The sequence below is a fragment of the Leucopleurus acutus genome, assembly GCF_964270905.1.
Source record: "Leucopleurus acutus genome assembly, chromosome: 9".
NCBI lineage: Eukaryota > Metazoa > Chordata > Mammalia > Artiodactyla > Delphinidae > Leucopleurus > Leucopleurus acutus.
This window is the reverse complement of record NC_139144.1, coordinates 53,330,508-53,358,174: the sequence shown is the minus strand read 5'-3', so window position 1 is coordinate 53,358,174 and position 27,667 is coordinate 53,330,508. Positions and strand designations below refer to the sequence as shown.

The following is a 27,667-nucleotide window of genomic DNA, read 5'->3' as shown; positions in this document are numbered from 1 at the left end:
CTGTTACCATCCAATATAAAGATAGGAAGGACCTGTAAGACCAACTGTGTGGTCAGATGCATGATAACACATCCACACAGCTTCTATAGAGATCCACTTCCCTGTGTACAAGTTGGGTTTTATTTCCCCACTTCTCCAGTGTACTTTTTCAGGCACAGGCTCAAGATTTGAACCCAGATGGTCCATTTTTAAAGTCTACAAAAAAAACAAGCAAAAAAAGGGAAATTCCTTGGTGGTCAGTGGGTTAGGACTCTGCACTTTCACTGTTGTGGCCTGGATTCAGCCCCTAGTCGGGGAGCTAACATCCTGATAACCTTTAGTGAAGCACGGCCAAAAAAAAAAGTCTCTAGACTTTTTTAGTTGAAAGCTCTAGTAATCCAAACATCTTCTCTGGGGCCAGGCTTTCACACGGATTTTTAGTTGTAAAGTTAATCTACTCAGCAAGGTCATAAACTTAAAAGTTAGTGGATATTCTTTAATGTCAGTTGAGATTGGCTTTGAACTTCCCTGTCTGAGGTTGGAAAGCTGAACATTCTATAACCCTCATAGGGATACCTTTAATATGTTTAATTCAGATTCTTCTTCAGAAACTTGTTCTTTAAAATCATGTAAGTAGGCTCTGGCCTCTGCAGTCTTCTAGGTTTTCATTCAGTGGTGGCCCCAACATTGAAGCCATCATTGCTTCAGAAAAAGAAGTCTGGAACAGAGAAAAGTTGACTCTCCAGAAATCCTTGAAACGGGCAGAAGCTGAAGTATACAAACTAAAAGCTGAACTCAGAAATGAAGCTTTACTTCAAAATCTGAGCCCTGACTCTGAGCATGCCACTCTAAAGGTAGGAGACATCTTCCATCTAAATGTATACTAGAATTGGTTCTCTGCTTTTGCCTTATTTCATCTATCACTAACCTTAATTGTCAGACTAAAGAATTTTAGGTGGCACTCAGGCTGTGTCTCTAGGTCTCTGTACTCAGTCTGTCATTGAATGCAGATCTCTAGCTGGTCACAAAAAAATTGTGGTAAAGCATGTCCGGGTTTGGGACAAGATTAAGTTCTATTAATGGTCACAGAGGCAGCACCTTGAGCTCATGGTCCCACTTCCCACAGTCTCATCCCTAAAAGACCAACAGAAAGTTAGCTTTTCAACTCCCAACAGAAGCTCTCTACTACTGTCAGTATTAGAGGATCATGCTCTGTAAGTGGTAAGCCCTCTGAATAGTCTCTCTAATGACTAATGATGAATATTGTAGTACAACTACCTTAATCAGTTAACATAAAATCCAAAAAAAACAAGGAAAGAAAGAAAATGTTTGGAATATTTATTCCAGCTATGGAGTGAACATAAATTTATGACTCTTAAAGGGACAGAAAACATTAACATTGAAAAAGTTAAATAGATCAGTGATGATACTAATAAAGTAGCTCTATACAATTAAAAAAACTCAGGTGATAATGCAAAGACAAAAATTTTTGCAATGAATATGATTAATAGGAGCTAAAATCCATTCACTAAAGGGAGGCAGAAGTATAAAGGTTTAACTTTACTTTTTACCTTTGTTGATAAAGTAGAAAACAGTGATAGGGTACCTGCCATTCTACTACTGCCACTTTTTTAAAATAAAGTCTAGGTTATCTTCCCCTAGAGAACAGTTTGAATAACTTCTTAATAATGTCTTTATGTTTTTCTTTTCTTTAAACATAGAGAATTTATGGCAAATACCTGAGGGCAGAAAGTTTTCGGAAAGCTCTCATTTATCAAAAGAAATACCTGCTTCTGTTACTGGGTGGGTTCCAGGAATGTGAGGATGCCACCCTGGCTCTGCTTGCCCGAATGGGGGGACATCCGGCCTTCACGGATCTAGAGGTGATCACCAGCCGTCCAAAGGGCTTCACCAGGTTTCGGTCAGCTGTCAGAGTGTCCATGGCAATTTCGAGGTAAAATACTTGAAAGAAAATGCATTTTAATAGACTTTCTAAAGAGATTAGTTATTTTCAGTTCTCTCTCTTTTCTCTGCCCGTTGTGCTCCATATTCATATAGTATAAGACACTTGCCATCACTGAAACATGCCTACTTCTCTCTAGGTTTTCATCCTTTAGCCAGGGATACTTTATGTTATACTATAGAGAGCCTATGAGAAGGGCCCTCCCAGAGGCAGGCAGCCAGTGATTCGGCTGGGACATCCAATCTGGGTTGTCTCTCTTTTCTTTTTTTAATTTATTTATTTATTTAGTCTCTTTTTTTTAAATCTGAATAAGTCCATGAACTAGTTCAGACATATAAATAAAAGAGATCATAAGAGAGAAAAATGTTTTTTGAAAAGTTACTTAGGCTGACATACATTCATTTTCTTCATTACCAAAATAACCCACTCTCACAGCCCAGCTACAGAAAGCCCTGGCCTAACTCTGCATTGGACTGTGCTGTTGCTTTTGTCACTCCTTCTCTGGTAGTTCCAAGCTAGGAACTCTGGTGCTAGCTGGTTATACCCAGACACCTAGATACCTTCTCCATGCTTCTTCTCCCTTTTACTTCTGTAGGAGCCAGACAGTCTCAAAGGAAATTTTTTTTTTTAAGTATTACCCAATTCCGTTATATTCAGGTTATTTACAAGTACCTCAAAAGACCACGAAGGCAGAATAAGAGGTGTGATTTATGTTTTTGTGTGCTGGGTAGCATCTGCTGGCTTTCAGCTCCTCACTGCCCTTCTAGGCCAGCCTCCATACTGCCAGGGGCTTACAGCCTGCGGATTGTGTCTCCCAGACTCCTTGCCAAATGGCGTCCTTTTTGGTTCTGTCTTTTCTTGGCAGTAGCACAAGAATTAGAAGGTTGGAGAAAGCAAAGAGCTTTCCTTCCTCATCTTTTCCTTTTCCTTTGTCATCTTTCATTCCCTTCACCACCTTATACAGCTTGTACAGGGTTAAGTGCTGGGAGATGCATTAATAAAGAAAAAAGACATAATCCCTGCCCAAATCCCTGAAGGCAGCTCACTTTCTAGTGGGGCATACCAATATGCACATAACTTAGGAGACACTAAATGACAGATCACAGGAGTTAGCTATTAATTTCGATTTCAAGAATTCGGGAAGGCTCCATGAAAGCCAGTTGCCATTGAAGGACTTCACTTTTTCACCCTCTTTTTCTTGACCTCTTATATGTTTATTGTATTTTGACCCTCCTAAAACTGAGCCTTGAAAATAGTTGGCATTAAGAAGTCAAACCTGGTGCTCCAGAAAGCTCTTTGGGCTAGGACAGGGCAGGCAGCAGCTCGCTACAGCTGGGCTGTGACACAGCCTCCCCTGTTCCTTTTGAAGCCATCACTGCTTTTCATCCCTGATTACATGGCCTCACTCCTTTTCCAGTTTTCCCTGCTCTCTCTTACTGCCAATTTAAGGGTCTTTCTGTTCTCTTTCCATCTCATCTCCCCTTTAGTCTCCATTCTTCTTCTTTTCATTTCTTCTCACCCTTTCTTTGCCCATCCAATTAACCTTTTCTGCTTTTGCTCTTCATCTGTTATTTTATTTTATTTTATTTTTTGGCGGTACGCGGGCCTCTCACTGCCGTGGCCTTTCCCGTTGCGGAGCACAGACTCCAGATGCGCAGACTCAGCAGCCATGGCTCACGGGCCCAGCCGCTCCGTGGCATATGGGATCTTCCCGGACCAGGGCACGAACCTATGTCCCCTGCATCGGCAGGTGGACCCTCAACCACTGCGCCACCAGGGAAGCCCTGCTCTTCATCTCTTTATGTCCCATGTACCTCTAAAGCCAGAACCTGGTACTGGCAAAAGAAGAGACCTCTGGTGCCTCATGGGAAGCCCTGTTCTTCTGTTCCAGTCAATTTTGCCACAAACCAGGGGACATTTGCATAATCTTAGATTAGGCAGTCATGTGATTATATAGAAATTTGTTCTGCATTCATATTTAAACGTATGACTTGATTTTTGTTGCAAGTGTATGTTTATACTCTTTACACTACAGATGTTCTGTGAAATTTTTTCTTGGGATCTTTTTTAGAATGAAATTTTTGGTTCGACGGTGGCATCGAGTCACAAGTTCTGGTTCCATCAATATTAACAGGGATGGCTTTGGATTGAATCCAGGTGAAGTCAAAATAGAATTTTTTCTTATGTTGATGATGCTCTAAAATTACTGCACGTGTAATACCTTCCAAATAATGTGTTCTGGGACCTGTGTTGTCCAAAGACAAAGCCCTTATAACTAACAAAGCTGGGGACCTTGCTGTTCTAAAGAGTAATAAGAGCTCATATTTATGGAGCACTTAGTTCACACTAGGCCCTGCTTTTTTCCGTGTATTCTCATAATCCTATGATGTAAGTACGGTTACTATTCTTTTTACTTTACAGACGAAAAACTGAGGCATGGAAAGCATTTGTCGTTTGTCCCAATTTACCCAGTAGGAAGTGGTAGAGTCAGCAGCAAACCCTGACAGTCTGGCTCCAGAGCCCACTCTTTGCACAACTGCGTTTAAGGCTCTGGTTCAAGATAGGATTGCTGTTACTCTAGTATATGAAAGTTTTGATTTGAAATTTTCACAATTTAGCAATATTCAAACAGGTTTCTGTTTTCCAGTAGGTGATATAACAGTTAAAATTCCTTCTCTCTACACTGAAACATTAGGGCTTCAACATTTCAGGCAAAAGGATGAGGTCAAAAGCTGGGGAGCACACAGAATTATAGACACACAGCATATCTATATGTATTGGTAGTACACCACTTTTACATGTTTTACACAGAGAAAGAGGAAAATATATGTGGTACTCTAAGCAAAATGTTTTTGAAATACGCCTCCTTATACTGAAACAGATGAAATTTGTACCATAATGAATTCTGTGTTGTAAGTTAGCATATCTTGGTTTCAAGTTTTTTCCAGTAAAAGCCAGTATACTAGAGTGATAAAAGGACTTGGCTGTATTCATCTAATATTTTTTATCCACATTGCCTTTTCTGTCAAACCACACACAGACACCCCTCACTTCACCTCTAGTTAAAACTAAGAAGCGGTCTTTAAAAACTAAAATAGTTTATTTTCTTAGAGGTGTAGTTCCAGATTATCAGAAATACTAATATCCAAAGGTAAATGAAACAAGCTGTACTATTGTTTCTCTCCTGTAGCAAGAATAATTGAAAGTGACTATACATAGGAGATAGTAGTGTAGTACAGTATAGTAAGTCTTTTGAACCCTTATCCATTTTGTAGAAATTTTTCAAGGGCTTGGTATTTTTTTTCTTTACAAGGTACATTTTGGATTACTTTAGGTGCCGAAAAGACTGACCCATTTTATCATTCTTCTGGTGGGCTGGAGCTATATGGAGAACCAAGACATAGTACATATCGCTCAAGATCAGATCTGGACTATCCAAGGTCTCCTTTACCATTTCAAAATAGGTAAGAATTTGATGAAATCTATACTAATATACTAATACTTAACAGAGAATGAAGGACAGTGTTAGGGCTTTGACTTCTTCGCATTGAAATAGCTAAATGTGGCTTTAGTTATGTATTAGTTACATAATCTAAAGCTCAGAATTAAAAACAGTTTTTGAATTTGTAACTGGTTTCCAAGGGTATAGGAAGCAGAGCTGATCAAGTGTTATTTAGTATGTATGCTGTGGCTAGACATTGAGAAAGGTATTAACTAAAATTGAGAGTCTGGAATTCTGAAAACACCTCTAAAGTTTGCAGGGCAAGATGCATTTATACATATGCAGCCTTTATTGATGGCCTCTGCGACAGGCAGTGTACTGGATGGACATTCTTTTGATGACTTAGTAGCTGCTTTGAATTTATCGAAGAGTTTTTTCCTTTCCACATGATTCAGACTCAGTAGTATGGGGTATATAGATTGAGCAGTGTACAAGTGGTCTACCTTTTGAGGGCAGGGTGGTGGTAGGCTGAGTTACTTGTATTGTTTCTGGATAATTGGGATTCATGTTTGTATTTTTAATCTCATAGGTACCCAGGTCCTCCAGCTGATTTAAATCCTGGTTCCTTAGCATGTTCTCAGCTTCAGAATTATGATCCTGACAGAGCCCTGACAGATTATATCACTCGGCTAGAGGCACTGCAGAGACGACTTGGAACTGTACAGTCAGGTACCCTCAGGTTAACCAAGTATTGGCAGCACCATAGTGCTTGATAGACCCGGAACACTTTCTCTTTCTGAAATTCCTTGACCTTCCTCATTAGGATAATCAAATCTTACAGTTCAGTGCCTGAGTTACCAGGCTAGGCTTTAGGAATTTAAGACAAAACATGATTTATCACCCTGGATCCCATTCTCAGCCCCCCAAAATTCCTGCTCATCTCATTGAAAAGATTGATTAGGGTAGGGGAAATGCACGACGAGTACCAATGTGCAAAGTACTCTGAAGCTTACACAGTCTGCTAGAGAACTTGTTCCTAAGTAATACATCGTGAGGCATGCAAATAAGGGATAGCGAGATGAGAGGAGGACGCAAGTACTTTAAGCACTGACTGCAGCCATTATCTCTACTAAGACCTTGTACTCTTACGTATGATCCAAGGAACCCATCCCATTCAAAAGACTGTAAGAATGACGTTTTATTTTTCTCTGCTCAAAAACACACGCAGAAAAATTTCATTATTAGTAGAAGTGGATTCCCTTCCTTGTTTATTGTGAGAAAAATCTCTTTTCCCGTCTCTCTTCAGTTCACTCCAATTCAAAGATTCTGAATCATTTTAATTTAATGAGCTTTAAGTCTCTCTCTCTCCCTCTCTCTCTCTCCCTCTCTCTCTCTCTCTCTCTCTCTCTCTCTCTCTATATATATATATATATATATATGTTACTATTATTAGAGACCCTTTTCTCCTACTATTCCCACAAAATAGATAGGACTAATAACCAGTTATTTAAGTTAGTAGTTTATCTCTTCATACAAGAAATCACCTAACCCAAGAAACTTGTAGTTGTAGAAAACTTTTATTATCATAGCTGGGCTTTGTTGGTTTGAGCATCTAAATTTCACAAGACCCAGATTTTGAAGACCAAAAGATATTTCAAGAGGTATAGAACATTGAACCTGCAGGGCACTTTACAGAGAATCTTAAAATTAATCTCACTTAGCATTGCTATGGAGCCAGCCACAATGGCTTTTAAATATATATTAAAAATCCCTTTTAAAAAAATCAGTTCAGGTCTGAATAAGACTTTTTTAGAGGAAAACAAAGCATTTAAAAAAAAATGATGGGTAATAATCTTCTGCCCATCATGAACTAGTCTGATATAAGTCACAATCTAATTTGAAATCATTGAATTATCCTGTTCCTGTCTTATAGGTTCAACTCAGTTTCATGCTGGCATGAGAAGATAATCCTTTGAAACATCATGAATCGAAGTGATTTTAAACAAATTCCCTTTTGTAAATCAGTGGTTCTTTTGTGCTTTTGTATTGTGGATATTCAATGGGACCAATCTGAACACAGCTTATGATTGTATACAAATCCCTTGCCAGCACATGAAAACAAACTGGAATTTGTACATATAAGCATTGTGTATGTATTCATGCACAATAATCATTAAATTACATGTATATTTGTGGAATGCTAATTTAAATGATTAAATTATAAACCTTGTGTATTTATCAAATGGGTGAAAAGATTAAACTTTTGGCATTATGTTACTGTTGAATGTGTAGCTTGAGGTGTCCTGCACTTTTCTTATAAGGCTACTGAAGTTATATGTTTCTGCCTAATATATTTGCTACTGGTGATGAAGACAGATAATATCACTTGTAGAGACTTATTTTTGTATAATGGTAGAAGTTTTGAATTTTATGGGATATTTTGTCAAGTACTGAAATAAAAATGACTTCACCATTTTAACTACACTGTATTTGAACCTTCTTCACTTTTAACGAGCCATAGTTCTTGGTGCATGTCTTAGTATGTTCGGGCTGCTATAACAAAATACCATAGCCTGGGTGGCTTATAAAAACAATAGAAATTTGTTTCTTTTCTATTTATTTCTAGTTCTGGAGGCTAGCAAGTCCAAGATCAAAGCGCCAGCAAATTTGATGTCTGGTGAGAGCCCATTTCCTGATTTTGTAGACTGCCATATTCTCACTGTGTCCTCACGTGGCAGAGGGGCAAGGGGCCTCTCCAAGGTCTCTTTTATAAGGGCACTAATCCCATTCGTGAGAGCTCTGCCGCCATGACCTAATCACCTCCCAAAGGCCCCACTAACAAATACCAACAAATTGGGGATTAGGTTTCAACATACGAATCTGGGGAGATACAGACATTCAGCCTACAGTAGTATGTATCACCTTATTATATATCTCAAGTATGTAGCATTTAGAGATTCAGAAAGTTGTCCTAATTTTAGAATTAGCTACTATTGGGTTTTTTCTTTCCCTACACGGAGAAAGAATTTTTCCATGTGCCTTTTTTATCAACTTTAAGTCTACATATAGTGTTTTTTAGAAGCCAAATGAGTATTTTCATGATTAATCCATATTTGCCCTATTATGTTTAAGGTTACTTATATCCAAAGGTGTGTCCTCACAAAGCCATGCCCACTAAGATAATACAGAATCTTAAATTTTATTAACCACAATGCAGCAGAATTAAGCAGTATTCCTGCTGTCCAATCCAAATTCAGAGTGAGATGCTTTCACAGAGATAATATGGATCTCAATGTTATTTCTTAACTAGAGTCCTCCTGATAACATGGCCATCAGTATTTGATATTTATTTCCAGAGGATTTTATCTTACCATTAGATATTCTATGATTTACACCAACACAAACAGGCAATCTACACTCTTGGAAATTTCAAATTACCTAAATTTTCCATATTAGCAGCTGGGTTCCAATAAGGAGTTCTAGAAGTTACAAATGTATTCTAAAACAGTTGAAGAGGGGAGGTTGTGGGTAAAACCGTTTTTAGCTAAACATAGCTTTCCATTCAAGGCAATTCTACTCTTAAGAGAGAATGGAGAAAAGAGCAGATAAACAAGTGCTCTGATCAATCTTATTATTTCACTCCCATCATTTGACCATCACCGTCCTTATGACATTAGGCCTCTGCAGTCAAACTTGTTAATGCTTCTCAATAATTGGTCTGTGGTTAAAAACTAAATCTTTTTCAGTCTTCTTAAAACTATTCACTAAACATGGACCAGCCTTACCAGAGTTTTAACTTTTTTGTGTGCCATGAACCTCTCTAGCAATCTTGTGAAACTATGGATCCCTTCTCAGAATAATGCTTTTAAAGACATAAAATATACAGTATTGCAAAGGAAACCAAGTATATAGAAATAGTCAAACTTTAAAAAAATTTTTGTGATGAGTAAAGAAATAAGATCTAGCAGATCTAATAACTATAATACCATAATGTCAAAGTAGTGATAAAAGTTAAAGATATTTCAAGAGATCTGCAACATCTATAATGGGATATGAAAAGTATCTGTGATTTCTGTTTGCAAAATCATGAGTACTGCTAATACTAGTGTGGTTTGTTGACTAAATTCATAAATAAAGAAAAATAAATAAAGAAAATATTAAATTACAGTTTGAAATAAGTACAAATAAAGATGGAACTTTTTTCCCATCCAAGTTCCTAGATCCTAAATTCCACTCATTGAACCACACACTTTACAATTTGTGAATGCAGACTGTACTCTCAAAGATAATTTTAATGTGAAAAACTCAACAACACAGATTTTAGCTTCACAAATAGAGTTTAACATGAGTCTTCCAGCCTTTTAAACAGAACTGTAATACACATAGGGGAAAGTATGTTTACCTCATCTAGTAATAAGAAAGTACGTGGTTAAGTTACAGGTATCATATAGTTACGTCTCCAGTTATAATTTGAGTTGATTCTTGAACTCAGGCTTCACAGAATTTGACCAGTGATACACTCCCAAGACCCCTGCTTCGTATTACCCTTATCTTAAAGCCAGATTCCCTGATCTCAGATTTTGTATTTAAAAAGAAAAAATAAAAAGCCTGTTAACCTAAACTAACAGAACTAGTAACAAACATCCCTAATTAGATTCTGGAGAGGAAGCAGGAACCACCTTGAGCCAAAGAGAACAAAACTTATCCCTCAAGGACTTCATTTTGGAATTCCACACAGATGCAACTATGTGGAACCAGATACAAATTTATCAAACAGATAAATATGTAATATTTAGTAATTAGATCAAGTTACACAAGCAGTCTTTCATATTAATTATTTTTTAGGAAAAACAATTAGTCATTGTCATAGATCTCAATTTCCTACAGACAGTGCTTCCAGTTATTTCAAATATATTTTCCTACAATATAGCTCCATCATTGCTAAATATCATCATACCAAAACAATAGGATTCTCTTTTATCCAAGGCTTTAAAGGGGAGTTTATTCCCTACCCACCCATCCTTACACATACATACATACATACATACATTGCCCAACAAATCTAAGGCTTCCAAGTATTTCACTGGGCTTTTATACTTGCAGATCTAGTACAAGAGTTGAACACTCTGAACTTACTTGCCAAGAGCTATGTATGCTCTTAAAATTAATACCTGGAAATTGTGTTACTTAGAATCTGCCAATTACCAAAGATCCCCCCCAAACTAATGAGCCTGATTTCCTTAAAGGAAAGGAAACCAACTATATAGAAACTTACAGTTTTCCTTTATCCATCATAAGACTATTGGGAAATTTCTGAAATGCCATTGGATTTGATGGAACCATTCAGTTAAAATATAAAAACCGTAAGTTAAGTTGGCTGTCTTTTAAAATTACACACTCAAAGAAAAGTACACTGGGAGTTGTTTCGTAAACTTCATTCTCTTCAATGCTTTTGCAGTTTACAGTGATGTTTCACATTTTAGTTCCTTGCTGCCTTTTTCATTTTGATCTTCGTTTGTATCGGATAACTGGGTTTTCAGGAGTGTGAATCATTGTTGTATAATTTACAGTGGGAAAATATCCATCAATGAGATCAAATTCATATAAACGAAGCATAGTGGACCAAATTGTCTTGATTTGAACATAAGCAAAATTCTCCCCAATACAACGATGACGCCCTGTAAGAGAAAACATTTCCATAACAGTCAGCTGAAATTCTTTCTCATGTCTTTGAGCCTGGAATGATAAAATTTGTTTATCTACAGTTAAGGTGAATAGCAGATATACAGATATATAGTAAAAAGATGACATATTCTTTTCAAAAGAATGTAAATAATAAAAATCCCAAGAGATTTTTAATGTCTGTTATTAGGGGAAACAGCACATGGGTAATTATACACTCATTTTTCCAATTGTTTATTTGAAACCTAACATCTATCTAGGTTAAAAATAAGTAAGGTTTGAAACATACGATGATAATCTAGTTTGGAAATATACTAGAATATTCTTAACTTCTGTCCCAAGAGAGCCATAGTCAAAAGTTAATATGAACCTTCCAATCAAAACTTTAAATGTCATTACAAATGATAATGGAAGAAAAAGAAATTTAGTAAACCAAAAATAGCAACACATCAAAATTTAAAAGGTCATATACGTGTAAAAACTGACAAGCTGATTATAAAATGCATACAGAAATGCAAAGGACTAAGATATCCAAAGCGATCCTTAACAAGACGAACCAAGTTGCAGGACTTAAAACTGACTTCAAATCTGACTTTAATACTAAGGTATGGCAACTGTGATAATGTGGATTGCAATAAGAAATACTTATTTAGTCTTCCATCTTGGCACAGAGCTCCTCAAACCTGTGGAATTTCTTAAGTGAAAAGAGCAATAAAGGTCAAAGAGGAAAAGAGCCTTTTGTTATTCGTAACAAGCCCCTCTCAACCACAGTTGAGTTTGCTAATGAGGTGACTGCCAGGGGAACCAACCACGTGATTAGAGGGTTGGAACTTTCAGCAATACCCCCCAGCTTCCAGGAGAGAGAGGGTCTGGTGGTTGAATTAATCACCAATGACCAGCGATTTAATCAATCGTGCCTATGTAATGAAGCCTCCACAAAATCCCCACAGAAGTACAGGGAAGGGACAGGACAGGGGACAGTGTTCAGAGAGCTTCGAGGATAGTAAACATGTGGAGGTGCTGGGAGGGTGGCATACCCACAGAGGGCTTGGCAGCTGGGTACCCCTTCCTTCTACTTTGCTCTATGCTTCTCTTCAATCACGCTGTTCCTGAGTTATATACTTTTATAGTAAACCAGTAGTCTAGTAAATAAAGTTTTCTAAGTTCTGTGAGCCATTCTAACAAATTATGGAACCCCAAGGAGGGGATCTAGAGAACCTCGAATTTATAGCCAGTTGGTCAGAAAAACAGGTGCCAACCTGGACTTGTAATTGGCATCTAAAGTGGTGAGGGACAGTCTTGTGGGACTAAGCTGTTAACCAATGGGGAGTGCACTAACCCCAGATAAAAGCCAGATAATTGTCAGGTTAGAAATGGGGCAGAATTTGGGCTGGAGAACTAATGCCCCTTCCAACTACTTGAACAATCTATGACTTTTATTGATATTTATATCATATACCGTTATTGAATTTCTTTACTAAATAGTTATTAAGATCTGAAGTTCCCAAAGGACTTTATACTTTCGTTTACATATGGAAAAGGTGTGACCAATGACAAAAATGTCATGTCACTTAAATGATCCCTTTGGAAAAACAAATAATTCATAGAATATAATCTGTACAAAGTACCAGTGAATGGAGAAATTATTGGAGGAACGAGAGTCTGCCTGTGTCATTTTAGGATCTTAATTGAAATGCAGAGGTTTGCATACCTATGCACAACCTGCCCAAATTTAAAGACCATCTTATCATCAGGATATATAGGCAGAGAACCAAAAAGTTCACTAACAATCCAGAAAAGCTTCCATGCCATTGCTCTTTTCTGAAATGCTGATTGTCTCATCATATTTAGCCTGAAATAATTGCCCAAATGGTGTGCTAACTCCAATGGTTCTTTAAAACAGAATTCACAAGGAGCTTTAAATACTATGATAAGGGAAAACAGGGTGGACTATAAAGATTAGAACTGATAAAACTAGATAGGTTAGAAGGTAATAGAACATTGTAAGGATTCACAGAACTATTTCCTTTAGTACAAATGAAATATTTTTTCCAACCTGCAAAGATTACACTCCTACAGATGTTTGCAGGAATGTCCCTATGAGGAAAGGGAAAGATATTTGTAAATAAACTTCACATGGATTATTCTGACAGGCACAAATATGTTATCAGAACAAACATTTCAAGTGTCAAATGTAATCATCTTACCAGCTCCAAATGGCACATAAGCAAATTTCTCTCCTGATGCTGGATTGTCCTGTAAGTAGCGATCAGGATTAAAGTCCAGACGTTCTACCCATGAGTCTTTAAGTCTTTGATTGACAGTGGGAGAAACACACACCTGATGTCCTGGAGGAATGGTATACCCTGCCACAGTCTACAAATGAAAGCAACACATTTCACTAGATAATTTAAAAATATTCTAACAAATAATCAGACCATTGTGTAACAAAGCATTAATATACATGAAATATACATATATTTTTAAACTGGCTACATGATAGGCCAGTTAAAAATTATTTTAACTCAAGATGATTTCCAAATAACACACATTGGGCTGGAAGTATATACACAAATTTTAAAAAGTGATAATGCCTTGGGGGTAGGGGTGGGATTTCAAGGAACCTTTCACAATCCAATTTACACACTTCCACACTGTTACAATTTTTTACAACAACACATATGTTATTTTAAAAACCAAGAAAAAAATATACTTCCATTTTAAAAAACCCTAATTGTTAAATTAAAATGTAGGGAGAACAGATGAGCATGTATACTGTCTGCAATTATGTAAAAATATTTATACATTTAAAATATGTAAAACTGAAAATTATGTAGAAGTGATTATTCTTTTTTAATTTAAAAAATTCTCTTTGATATTATGATATTTCTTCTTGATAAATAACAACTGGGGGCACAGAGGAAAAGATCTAGCCAGAAGACTCACCTGAGGAGTTTTGGCCATTCTCATCATGGTCATTATAGGAGGTCGAAGTCTTAATGTTTCTTTTATGCAGCGATCAAGAAAATTTAGGTCCTTGAGCTAAAAAGAGAAAAAATTTCCCAAGTTTTACAAATACTTAACATACTTCAACAGGACAAACAAGTTCAGGGTAACTGGGAATATCTTGTCTTATTTTTGTCCATGGTCAGTAAAGAAAAAGAAGGCAAGATAACAGATCACTCCGAAGAATGGCATGGTAAGGACTTTCAAAAATTCACTCATGTAAAAAATGAAAACATTAGCAAAAATCATCAATGTCAGCTTTTTCGAAACCTATACACAAATGTTTAGAGCAGTGTTATTCACAGTAGCCAGAGGGTGCAGACAACCCAAATGTCGATCAACTGATGAAGAGATAAATAAATGTGGTACAGCCATACGATGGAATATTACTTGGCAATAAAACAGACTGAAGTACTGATACATGCTACAACATGGATTAACCTTGAAAACATGCTAAGTGAAAGAAGCCAGTCACAAAAGGCCACATATTGTATGATTCCATTCATATGAAATGTACAGAATAGGCAAATCCATAGAGACAAAAAGTAGATTAGTGGTTGCCAGGGGCAGGGGAAATGAAATATGACTGCTAATGGGTACTGGCTCTCTTTTGGAAGTGATGTAAATACTCTAAAATGAAATTGTGATGATGGTTTCACAATTCTGAATATATTTTAAAAACCAGTGAATTGTATACTTTAAGTGGGTAGATTTTATACTATCTGAATTATGTATCAATTAAGCTATCACTTTAAAAGTTACTAAAATCAGGAATGAAAGAAGAGACATCACTATTGACCTAATAGAAATAAAAAGGATGCTAAGAGAATACGTTAACAATTGTATGCTAACAAATTAGGCAACCTAGATGAAATAGACAAATTCCTAGAAAGACACAAACTGCCAAAACTGACTTAAAAAGAAACAGAATATATGAATAGACCTGTAACAAGTGAAGACATTGAATTGGTAATCAAAAAACTTCCCACAAAGAAAGCACAGACATAGATGGCTTCACTGGTGAATTCTACCAGACACTTAAGAAAGAAATAACACCAATCCTTCACAAAGTCTTCCAAAAAGTAAAAGAAGAGAAAATGCTTCCAAACGCATTCTCTGAGACCAGTAATACTCTGATACCAAAACCTGTCAAAGACATAACAATAAAACTACAGACCACTATCCTTTATGAATACAGATGCAAAAATCCTCAAAAGAATACTAGGAAACTGGATCCAGCATTAGGACATTTCAGGGAAGGCTATGGGGAATTTTCTAAAAATAAAGAATCTAATCAATTTAATCTATAGTATATAGAAAATCCCAAATTGTCCCCTTTAAAAATTAGCCACACATACTCAGTGTCATAGGCAGCAATGAAACTGAAAATCCAACAAACCTGGTCATAAGTTAAGGGAGGCAGATTCTCTCCACAGACTGTTTTCTGTTCTAAGTAACATTTTTCTTGAAGTGTTTTGTCTCTGGCCAAAAAGAAGCCCATCCAGGCGCTGGTAGTTGAGGATGTATGCTGCCCCGCCAAGAGCAATCCAATAAGCATGCCTGCTACTTCATCATCTGTCAAAGGATGCCCATCCCTAAAGAATGGACCGCATACACAAATTTAACATTTGGCAGACACATTTCATGTCTCAACCTTTATATAAAGGGTCAAAATGAATTAATTTTTCTCTTGCATTTGCCCATCACAAGTCAGCTTTTTTTTTTTTCCTTTAGGGAAAAGAGACCAATAGAAAATATGATACTGGTTACAAAAGACTTCATTGAGGTTTACTAGCAAACTTTTCACCATGCACAGTACTGGGATTCCAGTAAGGCACAGGATCCCAGTAATTTATGTTTCATCCATTTAAAAAGTTCAAAGGTCATAGCTACTAATTTTGCCAGCATTATTACTTTTTAAATGTACATATTATTTAACTATGTTTTAATGTGTAAAAAATTTCCTGCTTCAGTTTAATATGTGATCTGAAGAGCTCTTACTTGTAAGTAGAATCTAGTAAAGTTTGGAGAATGTCATCAATTTTTTCTCCTGATTCTCTGCGTTTCTGGATTGCCTTATAGAAAATATTCTTGATCTCTCGATGAGCTCTGTCCCTGCGTCTGTAATTCAAACATGAAAATGACTTTAAAAAATAAGGTAATACTTTCAGGTATCAAACTGACAAAACTCAGAACCAAGAGAAAAAAAAGAAGCCATGAAAATCTTAAATTGTTAGGGATTTCTAAGGTCCTTAAGGGCAGGAAATGTGTTTTAACATACATATCCCTGATTCTTTACACACTACCTGTGTTCTAACTAAAAGTCTAAAATAAGACTCAAATGATTATTCCGTTATAACCATTTTCCAGTTTAAGAGAAAGCAGAATACTCTTTTACATTAACATGAAATTCCAATTTTAACCAAATTAATTCTTGAAGCAGACAGAGTCACTCTGGTTCTTCTGCAGGATTTAGCATTAGAATAAATCCCCATTTTTCACCTGAACAGAAATGAATCAACAAAGGCACAGAGAGACTACTAATATGCAAGACACTAAGCTACTTGTCAAGTCCTATGAGCAATGTTTCTCTGTATCACAGACATCCTTGCTTTTAAGGAGATAACAATAGAGCTGTCAAGGAGACAGAAAATTAAAGAAAGGTACTAATACTTCAAAACAAACTTCACAATATACTACAAATTAGTCAAATACTTTCAAACAAGTGCTTAGAAGGGCTGTATCACTTTTAGGTAGAGTTGAGAAACCCTCCTGCATACAAGGAATATGTGAGATAAGTAGGTTTTAAAATATCGGAACAGATAGACAACAAATTACCTTTCTGATTAACTGAAACTTAAATAAGCTCACTGTGTAAAGAAATATTGAATGCTTACAGAAGAATGGAGGCTTATAATCTCCCCCAATTTGTTTTATATTTAATTTTTATCTTTGTCAATACAAAGCCAACCAACACTACAGTAATTAAACAAAGTGAAATGACCAAGTATTGTTTCTTTATCCATACCTGAAACTAGGCAAAGGGAGCCAGCCTGGCAAGAGCCAGGCTGCGTGGCTAAAACCTCCATCCAAATCTGCATACAGTTGTGCCACCTTCTCATTGAGTTGACTTCTGATTTCCTTTCCATGTAAACAATGGCTAGCTGTCAAAATTATGAGCTCAGAAAGAGCTTCAAACAAATCTAGAGGGGAAAAGATCATTCCCATTACTTTTGCCAAAAATTCTTTTACAATGTTCTGTTTTCTTAGAGATATAAAAGTACTGTGAAGGAAATGAGAATAAAAACTTAACTCAGGAACCAACAAGATCCTATTCATACCATCAAAAAAAGCCTATAAATATGTGGCTACAACAAAGAGAGGCAAGAAACCAAATGATGGGAGGCACCCCAGCTCTCTGGACAGCCAAAATAGATGCCACAAAGGTATCTAAAACCTCACTCATACTCATGAGCCCTTAATCTTGAAAAGGTGAAATGAAGATAGAAATGAATGTGGTTAAAAAAAAAAAATGAATGTGGTTATCTGAGTTCCAGATCACAGTATAATAAAGGCAGTAAAAAGGTTATTTAGTGCATATGGGGACAATAATAAGGTGCTTTCCAAGAAATAGCAGTCCAAAGGCTGAAGAATGGATTATTCCCCAGGTCAAAAGTGGGAAAAAAACTGAAAAGTGAGAAACTCAAAGGTCAGAAAAAAACTGGTCTTGACTATACATAAGAGAAAACTGTAACCACCAACTTGTATATCCAAACATTAGAGACAGATGCATCAGGCAAGCACATCTGGGTGACACTTTAAAAGTCCTAACAATTACCCAATCAATATCCTGTTCTTTAATTCCATGTTCACCAAACGAACTTCCAGTTATCATTTGGCTTTCTAATTAGATTGCCAAAAAAGAGAAGTTCAGCAAATATTCTGGGGTTCTTGGTACCATAATTATATCTCACTTGTATTTATTCAGTTGGAGTTCTAGTTCATGCATCAGCTTCTTGTAGAATAGGAAATATGTCCCATGAACTTTAGGTATATTAAATAAAACCAGGTTCTGGACCTTTTATAGAAGCTGAAGACCAGACCCAGAATGTGGTGACCTACACAGAGGTCTTACTGCCCTGTAGGCAGATGTTGCTTCCTGCTATGAGTATGACAATTGTCTCTGAAGGCAACAATTACTGCAGTCCAATATAAAAACTGGATTCACAGAATCCAAAGAATTTTAAGTTACATTCAATATACTCCCTATATAATGCGAGAAAGCATACATTTTTTAAAGATTTCTATTGGGAACAGCTAAAATCACACTTTTGGTGGTACAGTAAGCTTATGTATTTAAATTTACTTTTTTCTTGGAATAAATCATTCCCATACAATAGGAGAAAAATAACGTAATACATATATAATTAAGTCATTTAGACTTCTACTTGCCCATTGGGAGTTCAAAAATTTTTATTTTATTTATTATATTAAAATGACCTTGAATGTAAGTTTTACATTCAGTTTATTTCAAAATTCAATTATGAATCATTTTTATATTATTCACATAAATGAGCTAAATAATACACACATTAATTAACCCATTTTAAGGTTTTGCTAAATGAGCAGCAATACAGTAAGTCCCCTACATATGAACAACTTCTGTTCCAAGGGTGTATTCGTTAGTCCAATTTGTCCGTAAGTCCAACAAAATTAGCCTAGGTACCCAACTAACACAATCCACGATATAGTACTGTACTGTAATAGGTTTATAATACTTTTCACACAAATAATACATAAAAAACAAACACAAAAAATAAAACATTTTTAATCTTACAGTACAGTACCTTGAAAAGTACAGTAGTACAGTACAACAGCTGGCATACGGCGCACAATCGCATCTTTGAAAGTTCGCAACTTGAAGGTTCGTATGTAGGGGACTTAGTGTAATCACTTCCTCTCGGGTGTTTTAACTCCACGGTAATCATAACATGTTCATTTCATTAAATCTAAGGTGGTTTTACATATGGTGTAGTTTGCTTTTTACACACACACACACACACACACACACACACACTCGTCACTCTTCTGTTTCTTTTTTTTTTTTTGCGGTACGCGGGCCTCTCACTGTTGCGGCCTCTCCCGGTGCGGAGCACAGGCTCCGGACGCGCAGGCTCAGTGGCCATGGCTCACGGGCCCAGCCGCTCCACGGCATGTGGGATCTTTCCAGACCGCGGCACGAACCCGCGTCCCCTGCATCGGCAGGCGGACTCAACCACTGCGCCACCAGGGAAGCCCCACACGCACTCTTAAGATTTCTAGTCACAGAAAAGTAGCCGTATTAGGACAAATGCAAAACCAAAACATTTTGCTTACTTTTTTCTCCACTTTCTCCCCAACTTTGAAAGTACTCCTTTGTTTCTTTTTCAATTATAGAAACATGCTGTCTAAAGTGGGCTATGTTAAGACCACTTTTTAACATTTTCTTCTGCTCCAAGAAAACCTTCAAAATATTAAGGGTATATAAGAATTAAAACACAATTTTGTTTTATCATAAGATTCATTTGGGTTATTATAACTCTTTAACACTCAAAGAAAACAATCTTCTGAAAAATTGAAAATAAAAATAATTTTCTTAACTACACACCAGATATGGGAAATTTAGAGCATCTATGCATATATCTGAAGTAACACGTAGAAGACACTTGCTACGCAGGCCCAAGACAAATGATAAATTAGGAATCCCACTTCCTGCCTTCCTTTCTATAGATAACGCTTTCCCCACTCCTGATTCCATGGCTCACTAGTCCTATTCTGTTATATTCTAGTCTTTCAACCCAACCCATATGCCAACACAATCTCCCCAAAAGTCCATTACGTTTTGCTAATATTTTTATCCTCCTTCACATATTCTCCCATCTATTCCCAAACAAATACCATTCCTCACTTATGCTATCTTCCAAAAGTTTAATTAAAATGTAATACAGTCGGAATAAATTCACACTAAGACAAAGAATGTTTTTAGCCCTTTGGGGCAGTTCTATTTTAAGAATCTGATAAGCTGTGTGGAAAATGAATAGATATATCCAACCAGAGGGATTGCCCAAGGCTCTTGCTTTTGGTCTTGAGGACAGCTATTCATTCGCCCACACCTCCTCAATCCCCAGAAGCAACACTCAATGTCAATTCTTACCTGCTATACTAGGGTATCGGGTAATGCATGGTACGTTCACAGCCAGAGCCCACACCTAGTAATTGGGCTAATTATCTGATTTGCATTTTACATCAAATTGCAGCACTTTAATATTTGACTTTGGGGGAGGAAAGAAATCACACAAACTTCTAAAGCCAACAATCTCTAGCTCAAAAGAGCTCTTATGCTAAAATTTCAGGTGGGAGTAGGAAGGTAGGAGGCCCTCCTGATGAAATAATGGGATTTTTCTTCTTACTTGCTCAAATCAAATCCTAATACGCTAAGTTCTCATTGATTCTATTTCTTTGTACAGGAAGCCCTTTAAAACTGCTTAGTCCATGCCAGCAACTATAAGACAAAATACCCATTCTTTGTCAGCTACCCATGGTTTTCCTTCTTTTAACTGTCTCATGATTCTTCAGATTTTTGAGTCAAAGAATAAATTGCTTCTATACTTTAGATATATAATTTATACTACTAGCTATAAATATTATAGTATAGAATTGTCTTTCTTCAAGATAACAGTGTCACCTACTGGATTAGGCACATCATAGGCAACTCCCTTCCCAAACACAGGTGTTGTCAGACGACTGTAGACATCTTCTGCATTCAAGTCTTCATTTTTACTATTAAAAAGCAGTGCAGCAGCATCACTCCCCAGAAGGTAGGTAAACGTCTTGCCCACCATGGTAAAACTAAATACAGGTCCATACTAAAGTGAGAAAAGTACCCATAGTGATGTTACCAAAAAATCTGCAGTGCTAAGACACTCATCTTAAATAACAAAATAATACATTGCTGAAAATTAAAACATGCATAAACCTTAATACAATTCTTCCCCCAGTCTTTGTCCAAATTATATTCATTCAGTTGCAAATAAAATATAAATAAAACTTTCTACTCTGCTTTTTTCACTATTTATGTTGAAAATATTTTCTATCTTTTACACAGACATCATATGTTAACTGTTCTTTCACTATGGTTGATGTGTCCATTTTTTACTTATTATAGATAATTATATAATGAATATCTCTGAGAATATAGATTTTTTCCCCTTTGGTTAAAGATAAATTTACAGGAGTAGCCAAAGGATATGACCTTTCCTACAGCACTTGCTATATGAAGACACCAGAGGTTTATTTAGTTATCAATGTTACCACTATCTCACCAACACGGAATGATTTCATTTTTAATTTTTTGTTAATCAAGTTGTGTTAAATACTTTGCAGTTTTCTGATTACTATTGCAGACTGTAGGCACTGGGGATACAATCATGAACAAAAATACTGTCTGCGACTTATGAAACTTAGTCTATTGAAAAAGTTACAACTTGATCAAATAATCACATTAACAAATGTAAAACTGCAAATGTGAGAAGTACTACATAACAGAAAGCAACTCTGCAATGAGAGAATGATCAAAGGGAGACTACAAAGAGAAAAAGACACCTGAGCTGAGACCTGAAGGATGGTAGCAGTTAGCCTGATGGCTGAGCATGCACAAAGGTCCTAAAGGTGAGAGAAAGAGAGGGAAAGGATGAGACGAGGGCAGAGTCTGGTAGGGCCGAGAACATACAGAGCCTTGTAAGCCATATTCGGGAAGTTTTATCCTTGCAAGCAATGAAATGTGATGGAAGATTTTAAACTGCATGGGAAAGAGACTAATCTGTGCATATTTTAAAAGAAAGATCCCTCTGGCTCCTGTATGGAGAGGAGAGGGACAGGAGCTAAAGGAAAGCCAGAGGACCAGTGAGCCTGTTACAGGAACCTGATGATGAATACTTGGGACAAGGTAATGGAGGAGCAGTGGAGATCAGAAGCAGATGGATACAGAAGTATTCTGAAGAGAGAACCTGCTGACTTGGCAATGGACTGATGGATGGAGAAGTATCAAATGACTCCTAGGCCTCTGGCACATTGCAAAACTGGGAGAACAATGGTGAGAGAAGCAAATAGGACAACCAGGATTGGAGAGAGAAAAATCAAGGGTCAGACTTTAAAAATGTTGGATTTCAGGTGCCTTTGGTCAACTAAGAAAGAATCATGTGGGAGGTGGATATCCAGGTCTGAAGATCAGAGAAGAGACCTGAACCAGAGACATTAATTTGGGTGTTATCTATATCTGGCTAATAACTGAAGCTGCAGGTAGAGACAAGATCATCTAGGAAAGAATAAAGGCCAAGGACCAAACCTCAGTGAACCCCAAGAGTAAATGGCCAGGCGTGAGCCCACAAATGAGTTAGAGAAGAAGTAGTCACAGAAGTAGAAGAAAAAATGAGAGAAGCCACATTTAAGGAGGGAGTGGTCATCACTGACAAATAGAGCTGAGAAATCAAGTTCATTGGATTAGGACATGGAGCTCATTAGTGAAGGGGCTAAAAGACAGACTAGAGTGGACTAAAAAGTAAGTAAATAGGACGTGTGGAAATAGGGACTAAGTACAGACAACTCGCTACAGGGGGAGGGACATGAGAGGAGACTGAGTGGCCAAGAGAAGTTTTGGTCTTTTTAAATGGGTGACCTTTGAGAACTTTCCAGAGAAAATGGGAAAGATCTAGTTGAGAGAGAAGTCAACTATAGAGAGAAGAAACAATAGCAGAAGGTTCCTGTGACAAAAGAGGGATGGAGAGTTTAATCTCCCATAGAAGGCAAAATAGTGTAATGAAATCAAGGTGACAGCATATAGTGGGCTAGAGCACAAGATTCTGGAGCCAGATTGCCTAGGTTCAAATCCCAGCTCCTCCACATATTAGCTGTGACCTTGGTCCTACAGTCAGAGAAATTAACATTGCTGTGCTTCAGTTTCCCTCACCTATAAAATGGGAATAATGATAATAATGCCTACTTCACAGAACTGTTGTCAAGATTAAGTATATACATATATATTTTTTGATATATATACCATGATATATATATATATATATATATAATCTCATCATCATATATTATATATACATAAAAGAAAACAGTGCATTGGCCATCATAAATATAATGTAAGTGGTTTCTATTATTATTAGTAGTATCAACATCATCATTAAAAGCACAGACTCGGGTATCAGACCACATATTAATCCTGGCTTGGTCACTAGCTAGCAGTGAGCCCAAGAACAAATTAAATAACCAGTTTCTCAGTTTTGTCATCTATAAAATGGATATACCTGAAAGTATTTTTGTGGAGCTTCAGTGAGATAATATATATAAAGCACTAAGTACTGCACAAAGTTAAGTGTTTCAGAATTATTAATGTAATAGGAAGAAAAGAGAATACTCTTTTATATATGTATTGCTATAAGTAGATTTGTATGTTTGAAATTGGGAACGTGAAGGAATTCCCACTGGTTTTTAATCTCTCTTTACAAAGGAGACAAAGTCATCTGCTTTAATAGAGAGAGGTAGGAAGATTTAGAAGTTTCAAAAAGTGAAGGTTTGAATAGTCATTGTGCTGAGTGGGAAAGTAAGCCAACCACAGAAAGATAATAGGACTGTTGTTGAGCAGTGTTCAAAGTTCATTCAAGGTAGGCAATCACGAAATTAGAAGGACCTAATCTGGTACAATGAAGGAAAAATGACTATTAGGCTCCCTCCAAGGTTGGATTTTTACCAGGTAAAGCACAACGAACAGCCAGGGGCAAGGAAATTTAAGGTACTGGCGAGAGTGTAACTGAAATGATAGACCATGGTCCCAACGTGTAAAAAGAAGGAACATAACGAAGGCTGATGGAGCAGGACAAAGTAAGTGGAACAGTGGACTGGACCATCTAATGAGGTCAAAGAATGGTTATAATGGAAGGAGTTGGAGAGGCTAACCAGGAGAAGTAGTTGTGCTCTGAGAATAGGGTGTCTAAATTAATACTGTGGAGGTAAAACAGGTAAGAGTGACAAGTCCAAAGAGGCACTGTAGAGCAAATGGCTAAAATGGCATGAGAAAGCTCATCAGGGAGGAGAGGGGAAAAGATTTGAAGTGCCACAGTGCTGTGTGGGTCACCCAAGTGGAAGTGAAGTCACAGAAGACACGTAGAACAGGTTAGAATATTCCACAGACGCATGGTTAAGAAAAAGAAGGGTCAGTTAGTATCAATTTTAACTATGATCAGTGAATACAAAATTGAGGCCAGTGGTTTTTAAACCATAGTTGCCAGAACTAGATTTCCTCAGAGATCATCCCAGGACATGGAAGAACATAAAAGGGTCTCCAAGGCCCCTCCAGCTCTTAAACCAGAGCAGCTCCAATTTTATCGGTTTCCTATACTGGGAATAAGCGTAAGATTACACGTTTTTTTAATGTTCTGCCGTTTAAAAGAAAATTGGAAAAGCACTCATTTCTTTTCCTCTAATGATCTGGAAGACTTACCTTCTCATATGCATTTTCTAGGAATTCAACTGGACTTTTCCCAAATGCTATAGCATGTCCAAGGAATGGAACTGGAGAGAAAATGTATGGTGGACTTTTCTACAAGAAAACAAAACAAAACAAAAACCTTCCAGTTTACATTTCCTATTACAAAACATTCAGTTTAGTTTCGTGACTAAAAAAAAAAAAGAAACTTGTCCTTAATATTAAAAAGTTACCAAGGGCTTCCCTGGTGGCGCAGTGGTTGAGAGTCCACCTGCTGATGCAGGGGACACGGGTTCTTGCCCCGGTTTGGGAGGATCCTACATGCTGCGGAGCAGCTGGGCCCGTGAGCCGTGGCCACTGAGCCTGCGTGTCCGGAGCTTGTGCTCTGCAACGGGAGAGGCCACAACAGTGAGAGGCCCGCGTACCGCAAAAAAAACAAAAACAAAAACAAAACAAAAAGTTACCAAAAGATTAAGCACCAAAAGTAACTTAACAACAAACAAACCGCAAATACCTTAGCAGAATAGCCATAGTAAAAAGAGCAGAGGGCTTCCCTGGTGGCTCAGTGGTTGAGAGTCCACCTGCCAATGCAGGAGACACGGGTTCGTGCCCCGGTCCGGGAGGATCCCACATGCCGCGGAGCGGCTGGGCCCGTGGGCCATGGCCGCTGGGCCTGCGCATCCGGAGCCTGTGCTCCGCAGCGGGAGAGCCCACGGCAGTGAGAGGCTCGCGTACCGCAAAAAAAAAGAGCAGAAACTCAAAACCTAGTATAAGATAAACGACGAGACAAACACCAAGGCGTTGCAATTATAAATGCTGAACACTTTCTAGAATATGCCCAGTATTATTAGTGGCTCTAGGCAACTATCCTAATCATTAGTAGAAAAAAACAGAAAAGTCAAACTATGGTTTCTTCACCACTTATTTCTACTACCACTCACAATTTTAGTCCCAAAATCTTGACTAAAGAAGGTAGGGAAAAAGACAAAGTAATGTGAGGGAAAGAAGGGAAATGTTTAAGAAGCTACACTGATCAGTAAACAGAACACATTTCATGCTTCTCTCAACAAATGATCTAGATCTGTTGATTCTACACAGAGAGTAGATCAGTTTTAGCAGGAACATTTTAGCACACACTGTAAAAGGTACTTCAGATGCCCCAAAATGAGACCTGCAGATTACAACATCAAGTCTCCTGGAAATCAAACTTGGAATGATAAAAAAGGATAATACTCCTCATATCTTTCGTGGTCTCAAATAGTAAGGAGCTCTACAAACTCACTCTTTTGGACAATAGCAGCAACAATCTTAAAACGCTAAAGTTACCTTTGTCTTTCCAAAGACAAATAACACTTCCTCAAAAATACCACATGTAGGAAAAAAAAAACTGCCGGAAAAAAAACCAAACTGCCTCATGTCTGTTATGGTTCAAACAAAAATAATTTTTAAAACTACTTGGTCAATAGTTTATATATTCCATTGTCAGTAAAAGGGTCGTTTTAAAGGCTACTTGGTTTGTCTGGCTAAGGATGCCTTCATCAAATGTATTAGGGAAGCATGAAGCTAGTGTTCAGTAAAGCCGCTAAGTTAGAGGATCTGGTATTTTATTAGCATCATAGGAAGGTCCCTACAACACTCCAGTCACTCTCACTCTACCAGACTGAACATAGCTCCTTTCATACTGATGTAAATCGCCATTAGAGGTAATGACACAGCCCACAGGACACTGAACCACACAAGGGTAGCCACCAGGATGACGGCCACCAGGATGACGGCCACCAGACGGCCAGCAGGGCCGAAGCTGCCAAAAACATCACCACCAGGGCCCCCACCAGGCCCGAAACACCCCTGCGGCGGCCAGCACAGCCAACCGGACGCTCAGCGCCACAGCCAGGGCCGCAGCCACCGGATCCGGCCGTGGCCATTAGGGCCACCACTGCCTTAGCCAACACTGCCAGCACTACGACCACAATCGAGGCAAGCACGACCCCAGCCAGGACCAGACACGCGGCCACCACCAGAAACGCGACCGACATCGGGGCGCCCAGCAGCAAGCCCAGCATGGTCAAGGCAGTCGCGACCGCCAGCGCCACCAGCATCATTGCCGCTGCCACCCTCCCCCACCCCATCCCCAGCCCCCAGCGCGCCCGCCGCCACTGCCCAGCCCAGCACCACCGCGGTTCCAGACCCCGGCTAGCCCTTCGGTCGCCCTGGTCGCATCGTCCCCCTCCAGAACCCCCGGGGGTGCACGTACCGCCCCAGGCGGCAGTGGGGCCAGGTGGCCGACGGCGAGGCGGAGCAGGTAGACCAGGCTGAGCGTGAAGGCGCAGGCAATGAGTAGCATGGATAGGAGGTTGCCGCCTGTCACTTGCTCCATAGCCTGCCCCAGCACCGACCTGCCCGCTTGCAGTAAGCCCAGCACCACCATCCCGGCCGCCACTCCCGCGTCAGTTCACCGGAGACGCTGGAGGCCGAGGTCGCCCCGGCTCCTCCGAATCGACGGAGGGAGAAGAACCGGCTCACGCGACCGGAGGCGGCCCCGGCCCGCAGGTCCCCTACTAAATCCAGCCCCACCCCCTACTCCCGGCTCCCTAGCGCACCACCCTGTGCGTCACAGAACGGGGCGGGGCCTGGATCTGGCCGCGCCCCTTAAAAAGGACCTCCACAACGCCGAGGTCTCCTTAAGCCAGGAGAGAGGACATGAAGAAGGCGGCGGCACCTAAGGCACGGGTGGTACAGAGACTGAAGAGTACGTGGGCTTAAGAGGAGATCACCCTCTAAGAATCGCGGGACACCGGAGCATGTGTGTCCTGGGTGCGAGGCGCCAGGACACGGCGCCGCTATGGGACGGGCGGAAGGATCTCAGAACGAGGGTAGCGGCGGCGGCGGCGCGCGCTCTGTGATTGCACCGCGTGCTGCTGAGGTGATCTCGGCTTATTCCGCGTCAGCGGGGCGGGTAGATGGGGCACCGCCCCCTGCCTAGGCGAGCGAAGGCACCGCGTCTGAACCTGTTCGAGGTCCGCGTCGTGGCCCTTCGGAGAGACAGTTTCAAATATTCGCGAAAAGG

General features: G+C 38.7%; 2 protein-coding genes across 11 annotated transcripts in view; one reads left to right on the top strand and one right to left on the bottom strand.

Moving 5' to 3' along the window:
- Window positions 1-7,835, top strand: part of AKAP9 (A-kinase anchoring protein 9) — a gene marked incomplete at its 3' end in the record, with an annotated part of 146,319 nt that extends 138,484 nt beyond the window's left edge. For 4 of the 10 annotated variants that reach the window (XM_082846665.1, XM_082846660.1, XM_082846664.1 and 1 more), the window contains exons 44-49: window positions 633-833; window positions 1,701-1,933; window positions 4,014-4,099; window positions 5,256-5,406; window positions 5,974-6,113; window positions 7,318-7,834. In XM_082846665.1, the coding sequence (XP_082702791.1) occupies window positions 633-833; window positions 1,701-1,933; window positions 4,014-4,099; window positions 5,256-5,406; window positions 5,974-6,113; window positions 7,318-7,352 (846 nt within the window). Of the gene's footprint in view, window positions 1-632; window positions 834-1,700; window positions 1,934-4,013; window positions 4,100-5,255; window positions 5,407-5,973; window positions 6,158-7,317 lie in introns of those variants that run through there. The other 6 variants (XM_082846662.1, XM_082846661.1, XM_082846666.1 and 3 more) reach the window with 3 other exon arrangements.
- A 1,859-nt stretch (window positions 7,836-9,694) lies between these two features.
- CYP51A1 (cytochrome P450 family 51 subfamily A member 1) lies at window positions 9,695-27,140 on the bottom strand. Its single transcript, XM_082846779.1, has 10 exons — window positions 26,855-27,140; window positions 24,616-24,714; window positions 20,801-20,977; window positions 19,449-19,575; window positions 17,101-17,275; window positions 16,074-16,193; window positions 15,472-15,667; window positions 14,013-14,108; window positions 13,274-13,442; window positions 9,695-11,062 (listed from the first exon to the last, which is right to left on the bottom strand). The coding sequence occupies exons 1-10, from the start codon at window positions 27,026-27,028 to the stop codon at window positions 10,884-10,886; spliced, it is 1,512 nt and encodes a 503-aa protein (XP_082702905.1). The 5' UTR covers window positions 27,029-27,140; the 3' UTR covers window positions 9,695-10,883.
- Window positions 27,141-27,667: the final 527 nt, after the last annotated feature.